This window comes from Macaca mulatta, chromosome 3 (genome assembly GCF_049350105.2).
Source record: "Macaca mulatta isolate MMU2019108-1 chromosome 3, T2T-MMU8v2.0, whole genome shotgun sequence".
NCBI lineage: Eukaryota > Metazoa > Chordata > Mammalia > Primates > Cercopithecidae > Macaca > Macaca mulatta.
The window spans coordinates 166729834-166747368 of NC_133408.1; the positions used below are offsets into that span (position 1 = coordinate 166729834).

The following is a 17535-nucleotide window of genomic DNA, read 5'->3' on the forward strand; positions in this document are numbered from 1 at the left end:
CTTCCTCCCTTCCCCAATCATTCATTATATCAGGAATGCTCTTTCAATCAATGACCAAATTTCCCATTCCAAGAATCAAGGCATCAACCATGATTTGTTCTCTCTTTAAAAATCCAATTAATTGCCAAGCCCTACATATATCCCTAAAATGTCTTTTTATTAATATATCCATCTACTTCTGTCCATTCCTAGTACAGTGCAACCATCATAGGCTAGGCCACTATCATTTCTGGAGAATTACTGTAATATCTCATGGGTCTCCCTTCCTCCAGTGTTATGCCTCACCAATACATTATCCATATTACAGCCAGAATAATCTTTCTCAGATGGTGATTCTATTATTCTGCTCAAAACCTTCTGGTGCCCATTCATTGACTTTCAAAACATTTTTCAACTGCCACTTGAGGCATATAAAGTCTTATATGATCTGTCCCTTGCCTGGGTTTCTATCCTTACTCTCTTGCTATCCTCCTCTCCTAGTCTCTACAACTGCCATCCCTTCTCTTGCCCCCTGATCTTTGTGCCTCCCCCTGGTTAAAATAATAATACTACTGATCACCTGTTTTTATTTTATTTTAATTCTGCTCATATTTTAGTCTCAACTTCAATGACATCAATCTTCTCCCTTAGGCTACATCAGTTCTCCCTGCTACATGCAGGCTATTCACTTAACATAACACATTGCATTGCAGGAACTGGGCTAAATTATTCACCTTCCCAATTAGACTGTAAGCCCCATGAGGACAAGAACCATTTTCGTTTTGCTCACCAACATGTCCTTGACATCTAATAGATAGTGCTTGACAAAGAGCAGAAAATAAGCCGAATTTAATTCTTTCATTTATTCCACAAATATTTTAAGGAAGTCTATTTGTGTCAGATGCCACCCGAGGCACCGAGATGCAGCTGTGAATGAAACAAAATCACTTGCTCATGTTCTTGCAGGGTAAAAAACCCCAATAAACTAATAATTTTTTAGAAAATGCTTGAATTATATAAATAAATACAGTTTTAACATTCGTATAACTTTCTACATTTTTAAAATTGTATAAATGAAACCTTTTTAAATGACATTTTCCATTATGTACTCCAAGTTATCTTTTCATTATTCTGTTACCTCATTAGAGGTAGTATGGAAATAAAGTACTTTCCCCTCAAATAGTAAAAATGTAATTTTTTTTTAGAAAAACAAAACACTACGGAGCCATGGCATTTATAATGAGGTAACCAAATATTCCAATTAAATATTCAGGTAACCAAATACTCCAATTATTCAGGTAAACACATATTCCAATTAAAATTTGACTGATTTTATAGGACACAGGCCTATATGTGTTTCTGGAATCATATTCCCATCTAAATTAGCATCGCAGTCAGGAATTTAAAGACAAACTATCAGAATAGTTCTTTTTCTTCTTAAATTACAATAAAAGCCCTTGTATAACTATGCTGAGCTTTTTCTTTTATTAAAAAATATTATCCCAACAATTAAAATATTTATCAAATGCATGCAAGCTAGGCACCATGCATCATATCTACATCGCTTTAATAAACAACAGGAGGACTATTTGGCCATATGATATAGACCAATTAATTAACTTAACAGACATATAATGCTAAGCATATGCTAAGTCCTGAAGATACAGACCCTGCTTACTAGCAACTTACAAACTATTGTCTGATTATTATCTTCCCCACTAAATATAAGCTCCTTGAGGGCAGATGTTTAGCACAATATAGAGTTTAACAAATGTCATAAGTAATCAAAAAATAATCAAGACTCTTCAGTAGGTTTTCTCAATTAGCCTTAGTAAGCTCTAATCACACTTTATGTCTCCTTTGCCCTACTGTATCTGATCCTTTGTTCAGCTAGTTAGTTCTTTTGTTTAGCTATGTTCTTAAGAGTTTGTGGTAATTCTCTCGTATTTCAACAAATCGTATCTATGAGACTCTCTCAAATCCCCTGAGTTAAGAGGAATCCCAAGATAAAACAGAGAATAAATATTATTTCTGAAATATAAATAGTCTCCTGTATTTATCTGCTTTGTATCATTTTGGGAAAAGAGGAAAAATCAAGTTTTCCTAATATTGAATCATCTATACATTGTTCCTTTTTTAAATTTTGTTTGGTTTTAACGAACTGGTTCCCTCAACTGAAGTGTAATAACCATTTAAAGGAAGACAATTTCTCCTAATATTTCTGTATTTTTCTAAACTTTATCATCCTCTCTGGCCCAAGCCTTACCACAGTTTTTCAAATAATTGGCGATCAAAAATGCTGAACTGTCACCTGTTTGCCTATATTCTCTTTTCCATTTCTGCGTTCTTCAGTGCGATATTCCAGAGATTGTGTTTATTCAGATACGTTCATCTTTCAATCGATCAAGCTAATGCCAGCTTCTGTTGTGGGTTTTGCAGAAAGGATTTCCTAGACTCCTGAATTCATTTTTTTCTCTCTGTAGGATGAGCATTTTTCTGTTTTAAATTATTGTCTGGAAAAATGTGAGCATTTATGTACTCTTGAAATTTTAACTAGAATTGCTTCACTTCTAAAAATGTTAGTTTCTCAGACCAAATGCATCAATCTGACCCCCTAGAAGTCAGGCGCTTCACAAAGAGGGAATACATAAGCTTAGATGGCCATCGAAAAAACATACGGGCCCACATACCAGGAAAAATAGTAGAATGGGTCAGTGCAACTCAGCCCCACTTTGGGAAAGGTCGTCAGAGCAGGAAAGGATGAAGGAAAGAAGCAAGTATCAAATCAGACTGCAGTCCTATCATCGTTAGGTAGCTACAGGGCTTTAGACAACTAACTTGACCAGATGAGCCTCAATTTCCCTTTCTGCAAAGTGAGGAAACTGAGCTAAATAATCTCTAAGGACCTCTTCAACTCCTCCACTCTATGTATATTTATGATTGACAGTACAGTGTTTTAAGTTTTCAGAATATTTTTTGTTTCTGGCATAGCAAACTTTACAATCTGCTTTGCAGATTTTGAAGATACAGGTGCATCTGTGTACATTTCTTTAAATTTAGTAATTTAGTAATTAAGCGTCCCACTTTCAAATTTACTAATGAGAAAAACACGTGCACACACACATATACATATTACTCCGTCATTATACTTTACTGATTTGAATACATCAGTAGAGTAAGTATATAAAGCAGGCTACTGATTGCATGTTTTTTGTATTGACAATGTATAGGTCAAGTCTTATTTAGACTACCTTCTGTAAGACACCTTGAGTTTATCAGTAACCTTTAGCACAGATGAATGTTTATTTTGCTAATTTAGCTTCAGGTGCTATGGTTATCATTATAAACTAACTCTAATATTCTCTATTACTCAAAGTATACCCTAGAGCTCACCAGGATCCATGTCACCTGGGAACTGGTCAGAAATGCAGAATGTCTACCTCCAGAGCTACAAAATCAAAATCTGCATGTTAACAAGGTGCTCAAGTGATTTGTGTGCACACTAATGTTCTAGAAATGTTGTTAGACATAGTACTTCCCATATTGCTTTAAAATAGTTTAAAATCGATGTGTATTTTTTCTTTAAGAGAATGAACAAATGAGTAAACTAACTGTAATTTAGCAACGTGAACTGCTATAATTCAATGTCATTGGACTTACAGGTATAGAAACTTCTAGTTGATAGTTTCTCCTATTTTGCTTTTTGCTTAATGTAGTCATAGGTCTACTCTAATACAAGGCAAGGGGCCAGGGAACTGGATGTAAAGGTTTATGCTGTTCAAGACCCACTACAAAGACTACATATATCATTGAAAATCAATGTGAAGAATATTTAAAAATTTACTACTTTATAAAGGATTAGGTAATAACCAATATGTTATTTTTGCTTCACTTTATAGTTGGTGATTAAAATTCCAAAATGTATTGCATCATACATAAAGTATCATAAAGAGCAAAAACAGAAAGATATTTTTCAACTATGTGGTAAAATGTCTAATATAAGTAAATAATAAATGGAGGATATAAATGTCAAGGACAAATCCAAATAAAAGAAACCAGGATCCTGGCTGCAGCTCTAAGATTAACACTGTGATTTGTCAATAATTCACTTTATTTCTCTGGGTTCTAGTTTCTTCACTAGAAAACAAGAGATTGATTCTTATTTTACATCCCAGCTCTAAATTCTGAAATCTAGTATGTCTGAAATCAATGCCTGTTTTGTCATCTCAGATGGATCTATTGAAATTCAACATGAAATATCAGAAACAGCAAAAATAAGTCATCCTTGGATTTCTGCTATTTTACTTGCGAAGAACAAGAGCATATGGATGGCCACCTCCTCGTGCTAATGTAAATGCATTCTCCCCGACAGAGTTTTACTCTAGGCAAGGGGAAAAAGGGGGTGGAAGAACACATTTTAATTCAGGGGAACCTACCTGGGTTATCTTTCACTCTGAATCACCAAATCAAATTATATAAATTCATCCCCCTTGATGACTACCTACTTCCTTCATATGGTCTCTATGAGTCCTGAGTGAATACAGGAGAGCTTATACCTTTCATGACTTCGCAAAACAAACAGAGGACTGCTGAGAGGTAGTTATACCTGAAAAGTTACCTAGTTAATCTAGCACCAGAAAATAAACTGACAGGTCTTTCAGGGAGCTAATTATTGAGCCTGTTATTTGGTTCACTGACAGGATTGCTTGTTTATGGGAAGAAACATATTTGTGCATTGCTTTTTCCATTACCGCTATTTCTATCATCATAAATAAGAATCAATAGGCCATTTTGCATAGCATATGCTCACCACTATTTAGTATCTGAATGTCAGTTGTATGCAGGCTAAGCAGCAGTGCCCCAGCCTCCTGGCTGAGAATTAAAACCTAACAAAGAAAACACCTCAAATTCCACAAGACAGCGTATATGTCTTTAGGAGCTCCTTGAGAGCAAGGGAGGTCTGTCGTTTGTCTCTCTATCTGAAGCACAGTGCCTGGCACATGGTGGGCTTCGAAATGTATAAACAACTAAATGAATAATGAATGAATGGATGGATGAATGAAACAAAGGAAAGTTTTAAGTACTTACTGGGTCAGTCAAGGGATGTTGTTTTGATAAGGGCACAGCTATTTACAATTCTTGAAGGAGAAAGGAAGGAAAAGACCCGGCCTGAGTCCAGAGGGAGCTGGCTATTGTTGAGCAGCTTAACCCACATACTCACGTATCTGCAATATTCACTATCGAGTCCTCACTATATAATACAAGAAATCAGAACGACAGTCATCTAAAAAGTAAAGCAAAACCTCTGAAGAAAGACTCCCTACTGCCAATGAGAATATTGCTGGACAAAACAAGGTCAAGTAAGGGACTGATCAGAGAAAAGATAAGAATGAGAAAAAATGAGGTGATGAAGGGAGAGGAATTGTGGCAGAGCCCTGAGTGGGGAATAAGTGTGTGAAAAATGTGTAAAGACAGGGAGAGGATGAAGACGCAATTCTCAAGAGAGTCTGTGGGTGTCTGGGTTTTGGAGAGTGGAAAGACATTAAGCCTGAGAGTACAATGAGGGAGGAAGAGAGGGAGGGAGAGGTCAGATAAAAGTCTATAAAATAACACCCATCACCACTGATAACAAGTATAAAAGAGTCCTTTTTTCTTCTCGAGAAAGACAAAGGGAATTTTAAGTAGGATTAAGTAGTAGTAGCTTTCAGAACTCAGCAGCTCTCAGAAGCAATAATAACTACATAAATAGCTAAGTGGATGGTAGGAATTACCTCACTTGGAATTTGGCCAGCAAATCAAAAGTTAGCAGTAATATCACATCTTTTTGAAAGCTTTCCTGAGATTCTAGAGGGGAAAATTATCTCAGAAAACTGTTTCTACTGAGTAAATTTCAGGAAGAAATGCTCCTCACTGCTTGAAGATGTTCTGTCTCTGGAAAACTGGTAAGACAGAAGCCCGTCCCTGCTGGGAAGCACTCTCTCATCCATGTAAATACATTGCCAATATTGCCCCCAGTGGAAGCAAATAATTACATTCGCAGATTACCGTCACCTAATGTAAAATTTTACTCAACACATGTAACCTACCAATGATGTTCTGAATGCACAAAAAGGGGCTCATGGATATCTCACTTTCAGAGAGTGCCTTAACTTTTTGACTCATTGCAGGTAGTTAAAATGTAAACTTTTTAAGGCCACATTTTAAAACACTTTGCAAACGCTGGACACCTCTACTCATGAACATCCTGTAAATTTTTCAAGTCCATTTGATCACTAACATGCCAGATCATCTTCCCCGCTCCCCTAAAACAGAGATGAAAACTGGGCATAATGGCAATTTGGGGGACAAATACCTTCTCTCATCATCTGAAAATTGTCATATGTTGCTTTTTTAAAAAATTAAATTAGTGTTATTTGTTTTCTACCCAGAGACAAGTTATTTTGGTATCACCCACAATGGAATTTGCATGAAAATCTGTTTATTGACCCAGTTCCCTAGGGGTACATTTGCCCTAGCACTTGGAGTAAACACCATTTTCATTGCACTAGAAATAGTTCTAATTGGACAAATTGTTATAATTTTAGCAACACCCAAATAAATCAAAGGAATTGGAGGCAGACATGCCACAGAATCTGGATTCGACCACAAACCAGTTCAGTATTTGTGCCTGAAATAAAAGTCTAGTCATATACCATCTACAGATGCTAGAGGAACAGCTACATACCTTGACTGAACTTAGAAAAAAACATTTTTAATTGTACTTTAAGCTCTGGGATACTCGTGCAGAACATGCAGGTTTGTTACATAGGTATACATGTGTCATGGTGGTTTGCTGCACCTATCAACCTGTCATCCAGGTTTTAAGCCCCCAATGCATTAGGTATTTGGCCTAATTCTCTCCCTCCCCTTGCCCCAAACCTGACAGGCCCCAGTGTGTGATGTTCCCCTCCCTGTGTCCATATGTTCTCATTGTTCAACTCCCACTTACAAGTTTAAAAAAAAAAAAGAAAGAAAATATGAGTTCAGAGAAACTAGTTGTTCTGAAAACAGCCTATTGAAAAGTTATGTGACTGGTTAACTCTGTGTGTGTGTGTGTGTGTGTGTGTGTGTGTGTGTGTATGAGTTCATCCATTTCATTAACTGGGGTATTTTCACTAATACAGTCTAAATAACAGGAAATGAATTTATAGAGAATCAAACAGTAACATTCAGAACTCAAAGTCAAGCATAGTGTAAAATATATCTCAGTGGAAAGCATGTAAGTGTCTAAATTCTCCTTCCAAACCCTTCTATAAACTCTGTCTTTTCCATTATCCCTTGACATGTATCATCCTCTCCAAGAAGCTGCACCTCTTTACTGGTGTTCACGTACCTCCACGTCATGCCCTACTCTATGCCTTTGTGCTGTTCACTCCCCCTTTCCTCTCATCTTGGATGTCTTTCCCAAATCCTTCTTGTTATCAAACACTCATCTCCTCCACAGAGCTTTGGATGTTACAATGTTAACTTACACACATCTTCTGAACTTCCCTAATTATGTATATCCAAATTTAGCATTTCATCATAGAACTCTCCTCTCTGATTACATATATGTTTGTGTGTACCTTTTTTTCCCTCAACCAAATCACATGATTTAAAGGTAACACTGGTCTTTAATGCCTGTCCTTAAAGTTTCCATCAAGATCCTACTCTGCATTTAATCTCTTTCACTAGTTATCCCTTCTCTTTTCTTTTTTTGAAAACATGCTTAAATGTGCCCTATCCTGAAGAAATCTCAATTCTCAAGCTCTCCCACCATATCTACTTTCTTTCCCTCAAAACTTCTTGAAACAGCATCCCTTCCTCCACTTCTATTCCGTTCTCTCTCAACCCCTCCAATTTGGTTACCCAGGCACACCCTTCTCTCTCAGCCACAGATCCCTGCAGCACTGAATCCTCATGCACCGTCTTTCTCCTGGAGACTGGGACAACCTTGACTCCTGGATCATCTCCTTCCCCCATGCCCAGCATTCTCTGTGTTCTTTCCTGGTTCCTGCCCTTGAATTCTCAGTCATCACTCCTCATCTTTCCTCAGTCTCCCAAGGCAATTGCATCTCTGCTTTTGTCTTTAACTTCGAAATCTCCAAGATTCCCTAATCTCAAATTTTAGTGAACTCTCTGTGGGGTCCCAGACCTTATGCTGCCACCTGCTGGCCAGTTCCATGGGGCTATCTCAGAACAAAATTCAAGTTTATTCCCAAACACCTAACCATTCTACTTACTTTATTTTTCCTCTGTTAACTAATCACATCACCAGTTTCCTAGAACTCCCTGATAGAGGTTTAACATCAGCATCCTCCATGACTTAACGATCTTCGCCCCCAGCATCAACCACTCAGCGTGTACTATAAATATAACACTACCTACCAGAGCGTCTGTCCTCTGTGTTACATCCCTACCTAGCTCTTTTTTTTTTTTTTTTTTCGTGACCCAGTCTCACTTTGTCGCCCAGGCTGGAGTGCAGTGGCGCGATCTCGGCTCACTGCAACCTCCACCTCCCGGGTTCAAGCAATTCTCCTGCCTCAGCCTCCCAAGCAGCTGGGACTACAGGTGCCCGCCACCACGCCGGGCTAATTTTTTGTATTTTTAGTAGAGACGGGTTTTCACCATGTTGCCTAGGCTGGTCTCAAACTCCTGAGCTCAGGCAATCCGCCCACCTCGGCCTCCCAAAGTGCTGGGATTACAGGCGTGCACCACCGTGCCCAGCCCCTAGTTAGCTCTTCTTAGACCATGACTGCCTGTCCCCAGCATACTGGATGAGACCTCACTGACCTGCCCCCATTTTCTCCCCTGAACCCCAATCCTCCTGACACTTCTTCCAGGCAAATCTTCTTGAACCAAGTGTCTGAGCAATTCTCTAGATGAAGAGCCTCAAGACATTGTGTCCTACTGGTAGAATAAAGCCCAAATTCCTTAACTCTGGAACTTCTAGAAAGAACTTCAAGGCCGTGCATGACCTGGCTGCAGACTATCACCATAGCCTCGGCTGTCATCACGCTTCCTCTCACAATATTCACTCTGGCTCCAACCTCCCTGAACTATTTTTTTTTTTTTCCTGTACTTTGAACAAAAGAGCCTTACTCCGGCGCTAGAGCTTGTCATGCACTCCTGTCATATCTTTACACAGCTGACCACTTCTTGTCATTCAGGTCTTATCTCAAATGTCACCTCCTCTGGCAAAGCACACTCGGACCACACAATCTAATTACCTTCCTCCTCCTAATACCCAGGTGAGTCTTTCACAGTTAATCTGTTGTATTTCTTCTAAGCACATCTCAGCATCTGAACACATCTGTTCATTTATGTTTATTATGGAGTGTCCGTCTCCGCACACTCAAATGTAAGCCCCATGCGCATAAATATTGCTTTTCTTCACTCAACCCAGCTCCTGGAAAAGTACCTGGCACACGGAAGCCTGAAATCAGATTCCTCCACGGCGTGGCACCCATTTCCACCTCCTTATTCTGTCTCTGTTTATATGTCTGTGCTAGCTTTTAGCACATTACATCTTTTATTTGAACAGCTATTTCCAAAGAAAGTGAAGAGGAGGGAAAGGAGGACATATCAAAGTCTGGGGGTGGCGGGGTACAAGAAGGAATGAATCATTTCTGAAACACACATTCAAGTTGTGTAGTTTTCAGTGTAAAGGATTTGTGCATTTTTGTTAAAATTGGCCCTTGTGTTAAAATTGGCCCTTCGTGACCCAGTCTCACTTTGTCGCCCAGGCTGGAGTGCAGTGGCGCGATCTCGGCTCACTGCAACCTCCACCTCCCGGGTTCAAGCAATTCTCCTGCCTCAGCCTCCCAAGCAGCTGGGACTACAGGTGCCCGCCACCACGCCGGGCTAATTTTTTGTATTTTTAGTAGAGACAGGTTTTCACCATGTTGCCTAGGCTGGTCTCAAACTCCTGAGCTTGCATGTTGCATGCTTTTCATTCTGCTATAAGAAATATTCTTTAAATTTCATTTTCTATGTGCTAGTTTCTAATATATGTATTAAAAATGAATGTTTATATTGACCTCATAGCTGTAACCTTGCTAAATTTACTACTCAGTTCTAGGTAACTTCTAAAATTATGTGGTTTTGGGCCAGGCACAGTGGCTCATGCCTGTAATCCCAGCACTTTGGGAGGCCGAGGTGAGCGGATCACAAGGTCAGGAGTTTGAGACCAGCCTGGCCAATATGGTGAAACCCCATCTCTACTAAAAATACAAAAATTAGCCGAGCATAGTGGCACGCGCCTGTAGTCCCAGCTAGTCAGGAGGCTGAGGCAGGAGAATCGCTTGAAACCAGAAGGCGAAGGTTGCAGTGAGCCAAGACTGTGCCACTGCACTCCACTCCAGCCTGGGCGAAAGAGCAAAACTCCATCTCAAAAAAAAAAAAAAAAAAATGCAGTTTTTCTTATGTGCACAATCATCTGAAAATATAGTTTTAATCATATGTTCAAAAATGCTTATTCAATATCATTATTATTTTTAAGCACAAGCTATGGAAAGTAAGGCATCAAAAAATCATGCATGTTTCGGGATAGCTACTATGCAGGATTTAAGAAAATAATAGTATTATAGGGGACAGGGATTAAAATAGTTGAAAAATACGGTGTCTTATAGCAACTTATTATGATGCATATTACATTTTGAACTCTTGGAGAGCAATACCATGTCTTGTTTATTTGTCTATATTCCAGCAAACCTAATAAAGTACATTTTCCAAAGTAGACAATAAATGTTTTCCAGATACCCCAGTACTATATGCATGGTATATGTTCAATAAAATCTTGCTGATCGATTGAAAGAACCAATAAATTTAAGTTTGTTGAATGATCAGTGTATGCTCAGCCCTGATGAGACACTATAACAAGAAGACACACAAAAAAATAGAAAATACACTCATTGTTATCCATAAACATCATTTATCAGGTAATGCTGAAACAAATGCACCACAGAAAACATTTGAGTGGTTACCTGTGCATTTCTTTATATGACTGTTCCTTTTCCCATGTGATCCTAACTTGCAGCCAAAATTCTCCTCCCAAAATTCTGCAAACCACACATTTCTTCGATTGTTGGCAAGAGTTCGGCTTCTAAAGTATCGATCAAATCCTATTTCAAAGGAGAAAGGTAAGATTTTAATATTCTTTCAAAATTAAATATTGTCAGAACTTTCGAATGGACATTATATTGTGATCACTGCATGAAAAGAAACACACACACACACACACACACACACACATAACAAACGAGAGAAAGCCAGTAGCCCATAAACAAGGCTTCTCTTATGGCAAAAGCCAAGGAGGGTTAATGGACAATCCCCCCACACCATCACCACTACTCAAGCACCTGGATCTATGAATAGGTACAACAGGAAAGCCTGGTATCAGTGTCCTTCTTATACCCTCCCCTACTCTACTTCTCCCAGAGGCAGGAACCAGTGACTTCATGCTGAATCCTGAATACTCAGAACCCAACTTAAACTTCCCTCATTCTTTCCTCTTTCCTAGCAGGGATCAATGTTCCAGACTTTCCTGTGTTTCCACATACTTCAAAGTTTCTCTCTCCTATATGTTCTGTTTTCAGCTAATTCAATAAAGCAATCATGTTAATGTCATCTTATGGAGTCATGGGTAAGAGAACTCAAGTGTCAGTTTGCTCAGGTAACCACTTATTGAAGGGAGACCCCCTGGAAATAATGTCTTACTCCAAAGGATAATGTTAAAAGTGAGAATTTCAGTTACTGTCAAACTGATTGGAAAATATGTTTAGAAGATAGACTGCCTCTCAGGATGCTCCAAGTCTTTCCTGTTGCATTTATTTACCCATAGGATAGGCCCAGCATCATATATTCATTTTCTATAAATCAAGCATCTTCCCTCCAACAATGCTATGACTACCATAAATGCCCATGGAAATAAGCAAACTCAAACTCAAAGTGCAATTACTAACATAATGGAAGTAAATGACTATGGCCTTTTTCTTAAAAAAAAAATCTAATGGGGACTCTTTCCTAAATACACACACACACACTATACAAGTATAATAAATATGTGTGTGTATATATATAATACATATGTGTGTGTGTGTATATATATATGCATGTGCATGCTGGTTTAAATACTGGTCTTGACAATTCTGCCACCGAAGCTAAAATTTATATCAAGTCATCAGTAATGAGTGCATTTCCTCATATTATGATACTCCAATTTTGCCTTTGAGTTTAGATCCAACTGCAATGAAACAAATTCTTTATGGTACATTCTTACCATCAATTGATGTTCGTTTGGGCAAAATTGTCACAGCCCCTTCTGCAATCTCCTCTTGCTGATAGACAGGTGCTATTTTGGATCCCCAACTATCTGAGCCAATCCAGAGAAAATGCCCACTTTGGTTTAGTTTTTTTGCTGCTTCCAATATCCTCCTATAGGAATAAAAATAAATAATGAATACCACATGTATTAAAAATACCACAATTATGAATATTACAAGAACAGCTTTGGGAAGTTGTATATACTCAGTAGGTCACTGTTTAACAATTAACATGATCATTCTAACTGCCCACATCTTATCATCTCCTAAAGGCAATATAGCAGAGACTAACTCCAACACATGTTAATTAGCCTTATCCTTAACCTCATTCACATCATTCTGTCTATCACCCTTGTTTGTCTTATCTCATTCAGTCCCCAAGTTTTACTCTGTAGGTATTTCAGATTTACAAACTACGAGGCAGCAGAAGGCAGTCTGTTATTGGAAGGGAATTACAAGCTTTTATGTTGAACATGAAATATGTTAGAAAGAGGATATGGGACACAGATCTGACCCTACATACAGAAGAAAAGTAATCAGCACCTGATGTCATCCTCATTGGCAAACATAATCACTGCTCGAGCATTAGGTGTTTCTAGCAGGCGTTTGATAATTTTTTCAAATTCTCCAGGTCTTGGTTCACGTGGGATTTTCTGTGACTGAGCAATGCAAACACCACCTATTTAAAAAAAAAAAAAAAAAAAGGTGGGGGGAGGGGGTGATTCAGGAAGAGCATTTATTTAATTAGCAAACTCAATTAGCTGCTTTATAAAAGCACATAATTCTGTATGAATATTATTTCTCAAAATATGTGTCACTCTCACCTATTAAGAGCAATTGTGTTTGTTTGCATTATAATATATTCACCAAATAAATGACAATAATTATTAATCAGACATGGGTTTCTTTCCCAAAATGTAAACATTATTTTTGTGGATATATCTAAGAAAACCAAGATGTATAAGACGTGTGATGAGAGTCAAAAAGTGGAAAGAGGAAGGGCTGTTTTGATTTATGCAACGTAAGCCAAAGGACAAGTGACGGAATTAATAAAAGTATGAGTATGTCTTATAGTTGAGACCCTTATTAAGTAGCAAGGTCCTTTTGCTACTTTTATTTACTAGTAGACTTCTCTTAAAGTTAATTTCATTGTATAGCTAATAGAACTGCAGCAAGATCTTCACGCATCGGCGTAACAATGTCTTATGAGACAAGTGTTCTTCAAGACTATATAAGACACAGGCAAACCCCAAAGATGCCAACTCTTGATTGACATACATCTCCACTATGAAAATGGCAGAAATACCATCTCATTTTCACTGTAAATAAAAAGAAAGAACCCTTATTTTGGCCTGTCTTTCTTAGGCAATGAGGGACAAAAGAGAAAAGTATAGAAAAGATCTCTGCCTCTGGGCTGGGGTAGGAGGAGAAGAAAGAGGTTCCCCCAACTGCAGTGAAACAGAGAGAGAACATTCTGACACTAGATGAGAAAGCAATATTAGCAATAGGTTTCAATTGTATTATGGTATAAACAGTATTTTTTTTAAGTCAGCTAAGAATTAAATCACCATTTATAGCATTGCTTCAGTAGGCAAAGGCATTTTTACTTCCAAACAATTGACAATGCACTCAGTCATCCAACTGTTATTGGATGCCATTATACTCTATGCACTGGGCTCAACATTGGAAATGCACAGTCTAATCCAGGAGTTACCATCTAGTCTGGGAAATAGGCATTTGAATAAGTTACCATGGAATAGATAATAAAGTATATAATTCATAGGATATTCAATATAATCAGAACACAGAAGAAGGAGTAACTAAAGTGCTTGAGAGAGCTGAATTTTAAAGAGAAAATATACATCCATGTGGGGACAAAGTGGAACATGTCTGGTGGAGGCCAAAGTATGTAAAAACCTAGCACAATCATGGCCTATAGTAGAGACTGGCTGGGTCTGAAGTTGGAAACAATGACCAGGTCCAGCTTGAGAATGGCTTTGTTAGACGTGCCAAATTCTGTAGTCTGAATGTTAATATGTTAAAACTTAATCCCCAGTGTGAAAGTATTAGGAGATGGGACTGTTGGGAGGTGACTAGGTCATGAAAGTAGAGTCCTTATGAATGAGATTAGTGTCCTTATAAGAAAGACTCCAGAGATATTTCTTGCACCATCTGCCATGTGAGGACACAGCAAAAAGACACTGAACCAGGAAGAGGGCCCTCATCAGCTCTTGACCATGCTGGCACCTTGATCTCAGACCTTCAGCCTCCAGAACTATAAAAATAAATTACTATTGATTAAGTCATCCAGTATATGATAATTTTTATTTTTATTTTTTTAGATATGGGGTGTCACTCTGTCACCCAGGCTGGAGTGCAGTGACCAGATCATAGCTCACTGTAGCCTCAAAGCCCTAGGCTCCAGTGATTTGCCCACCTCATCCTCCGGAGTAACTAGGATTACAGGCACATGCCACCAAAACCGTACCAGTCTCCTATAATAATTTATTATGGCAGCCCAAAGAAACTAAGACATCAAATAACTTGGACTTTATTCTGAAAACAAGGGGAACCCATTAGGTTCATCAGCAGGAGAAGTACATGCTGAGCTTTATGCTTTAGGTAGACTTTCAAAGAAGAAAAGTCTGGTAGCCAAATGATAGATTTCCAGGGCGCTGTGATCAAACCTAATACATACAGCAGATGTATGACTAACTAGTGCTAGCACATAAAACTATTTTTCTTATAAGTTAGAGAACATTCAAAATTATGCCTGTAATAGCAGGACTCTTAGTAACCTTACAATACATATTCCAGGGGTGGGAATTGTCCATAATACACAGATTGGGCTGTGTCACTGCCTGCAGTTAGCTAGTCTACTGATACACCACTACTAGTTGTGATAATTGATTCATTCCTTCAGTAAATATTTCTTGAGTGCCCAGTATCTGCCAGATACTGTGTGTGTGCTGTGGACACAATGGTGAATAAAAGAAATTCTCTAAGTTCACAGAATTCAGAAATATTATGGGTAAATCAGGCTTAATGCAAAATAAAAAGAAAGAAGAAGAAGAGAAAAAGAAGGGAGAAGAAAAAGAAGAGGAGCAGGAAGAGGAGGAGAAAGAGGAAGAGGAAGGAGGAGGAGGAGAAAGAGGAGGAGGAGGGAGTGGAGGAGGAGGAAATGGAAGGAGGAGGAGCAAGTGGAAGGAGGAGGAAGAGATGGAGGAGGAAGAGGAAGAAAAAAAGGAGGAGGAGGAGAAAGAGGAAGAAGAAAGAGGAGGAAGGAGAAGGAGGAGGAGGAGGAGAAGAAGGAGGAAGCAGAAGCAGAAGAAGAAATAATACATAATTATAAATTATAATGAGCCCTGTGGGGAAGAGCAAACGAATTTAATTTAGATTGAGGACTGCTCAGGGAAAGCCACCCTAAAGTGGTGTAATATAGTCGAGATCAAAAGGATAAGAGCATGGGAAAGGGCAGGAAAGGGCCAATGGAGTCAATGAATGAGGGCGAGAGGGGTGGGCAACAAAAATGAGATGGAGATAAGGGTCAGATTGCAAGGGCCTGTGGAAGACTAGGAATAATTAAATGCTTAACTTTCTCACTAAATGTTTCTATTTCTTTGATCTTTGAGTGGCCCATAAGAATATGTCTCAGGTATGAGCATTGCACTCCATGGAAGAAAAACAGATGAGGATCGCTGATACAGAGTGCAGCCTGAAGTGGGATGAAGAGGAGGCAATGAACCCAGCCAGGAGGTATTGGAATAAGCAGTGGGAAATGATGACTGAGCCAGTGCTACTGGTGCTGGAGAGGAGCAGCTGGAGCTAAGGCAGAATCTCTGAGTTCGAGTCAATGGAGCTTTTTACTGATCTGATGTAAGTAGCGAAGCAATGGGAAACCACGAAGTATGACTCCAAGGATTTGGTCTTTGTGACCAGTTATGTGATGGTATCATTAAACAAGCGGGAAATCCAGGAGGATAAGGAGGAGAAAGTAATGATTTTGATTGGAGGCAGGTTGTCTTCAAAGTATGCATGGAATGTCAAACTGAAAAAGTGAATCTGGAGCTAAAGAGAGAGAAGAGAAATGTAATACTTTTGTCAGGGGCTGATAGGTTAGGTAACTGAAGTGTTGTGGGGCAAAGAGGTCACTGAGAGAGAATATTTAAATCAGCAATAGAAAAGGTGAATTATAGAACTCTGAAAAAAATCACCAGGTTTGGAGAAGGAGGAAAGGAGTGATTACATATTTTGAGAAAACTTTTGGAATGAAGTCTAGAGGTAAGTTGAAGACTATGTATAATTTCTTTAAAATGCAAACAAACAAACCTCTGTGAGTGGAAACATTAGGTAACTGCACAAATGTAACACGAAGTAACACTCTCCAGGGAACAATATCTGTTTCAAAAGATGACTGCCCTTTTAATTAAGTTGCCATGATTACTTAAGCATCCCATTAAAGGCATGTTATATGCTGAGTATCATTCTGAGACTGTTACTGACTCTGTAGCCATAAAAAATTAAGTTCTGAAAATTTTTATTATTACTGTTTCAGAAGAAGCAAACAAGCAATCCAAACATAGTTTAGTCTGAATTCATTGATTTATTTATTCACGATGGACCTATTAAACACTTTTGTTTGTAAAGAGCTGAGTTCGCTGAGTTGAATTTTAACATAGCTTAAATCCATTTCACTTTTTACTATTCCCATACCACACCTCCTATCTTTCAACCTGGTCAGTTTGTATTTTCCTGGAAAGAGGCACTGGAGTATATCTATTTAAGCTGAACAAATGCTTGTAGAGAACCTGTTCCACATGGTATTGTGTTGTTTGGTGCCTGTAGATATTTTATTAAAGTGTAGATTGATTATTTATCAAATGATTATAGTTAGAAGACTGGGATTATTTCCTGAACCCTGATACCCATTCACACTTTCTTTCTTCATATCAGTCAAAAAGTCAGACAGCTAATCTGTTCGTAAGCACTCATGGTCTACTATGTTTCAGGAGTTACAGACAAAGACTGCCAGTCCTCAGCAGTTATAATTGAATGACAATACGTACACATAAGAAACGTCAGACAAGGATGTAAATTAGGTAACACAGATAACAGCATAAGATATAACACAGTTCAGTCATAAATGACAAATAGGTCATCCCCTAAAATAGTCCTATGACTTCATAAGAGGAAGGGGTCATTACCTACTTTAGAA

General features: G+C 38.4%; 1 protein-coding gene across 14 annotated transcripts in view; it reads right to left on the reverse strand.

Moving 5' to 3' along the window:
* The window catches only part of GRM8 (glutamate metabotropic receptor 8), an 805700-nt gene that overhangs the window by 443044 nt on the left and 345121 nt on the right, over positions 1-17535 (reverse strand). For all 14 annotated transcript variants that reach the window (XR_013414643.1, XR_013414645.1, XR_013414644.1 and 11 more), the window contains 3 exon segments: positions 12864-12999; positions 12278-12432; positions 10983-11120 (listed from right to left, as the gene is read on the reverse strand). Coding sequence is in view for 11 of the 14 variants with exons in the window: in XM_077994722.1 (XP_077850848.1) it covers positions 10983-11120; positions 12278-12432; positions 12864-12999 (429 nt within the window). In the remaining 3 variants the exon portion in view is untranslated.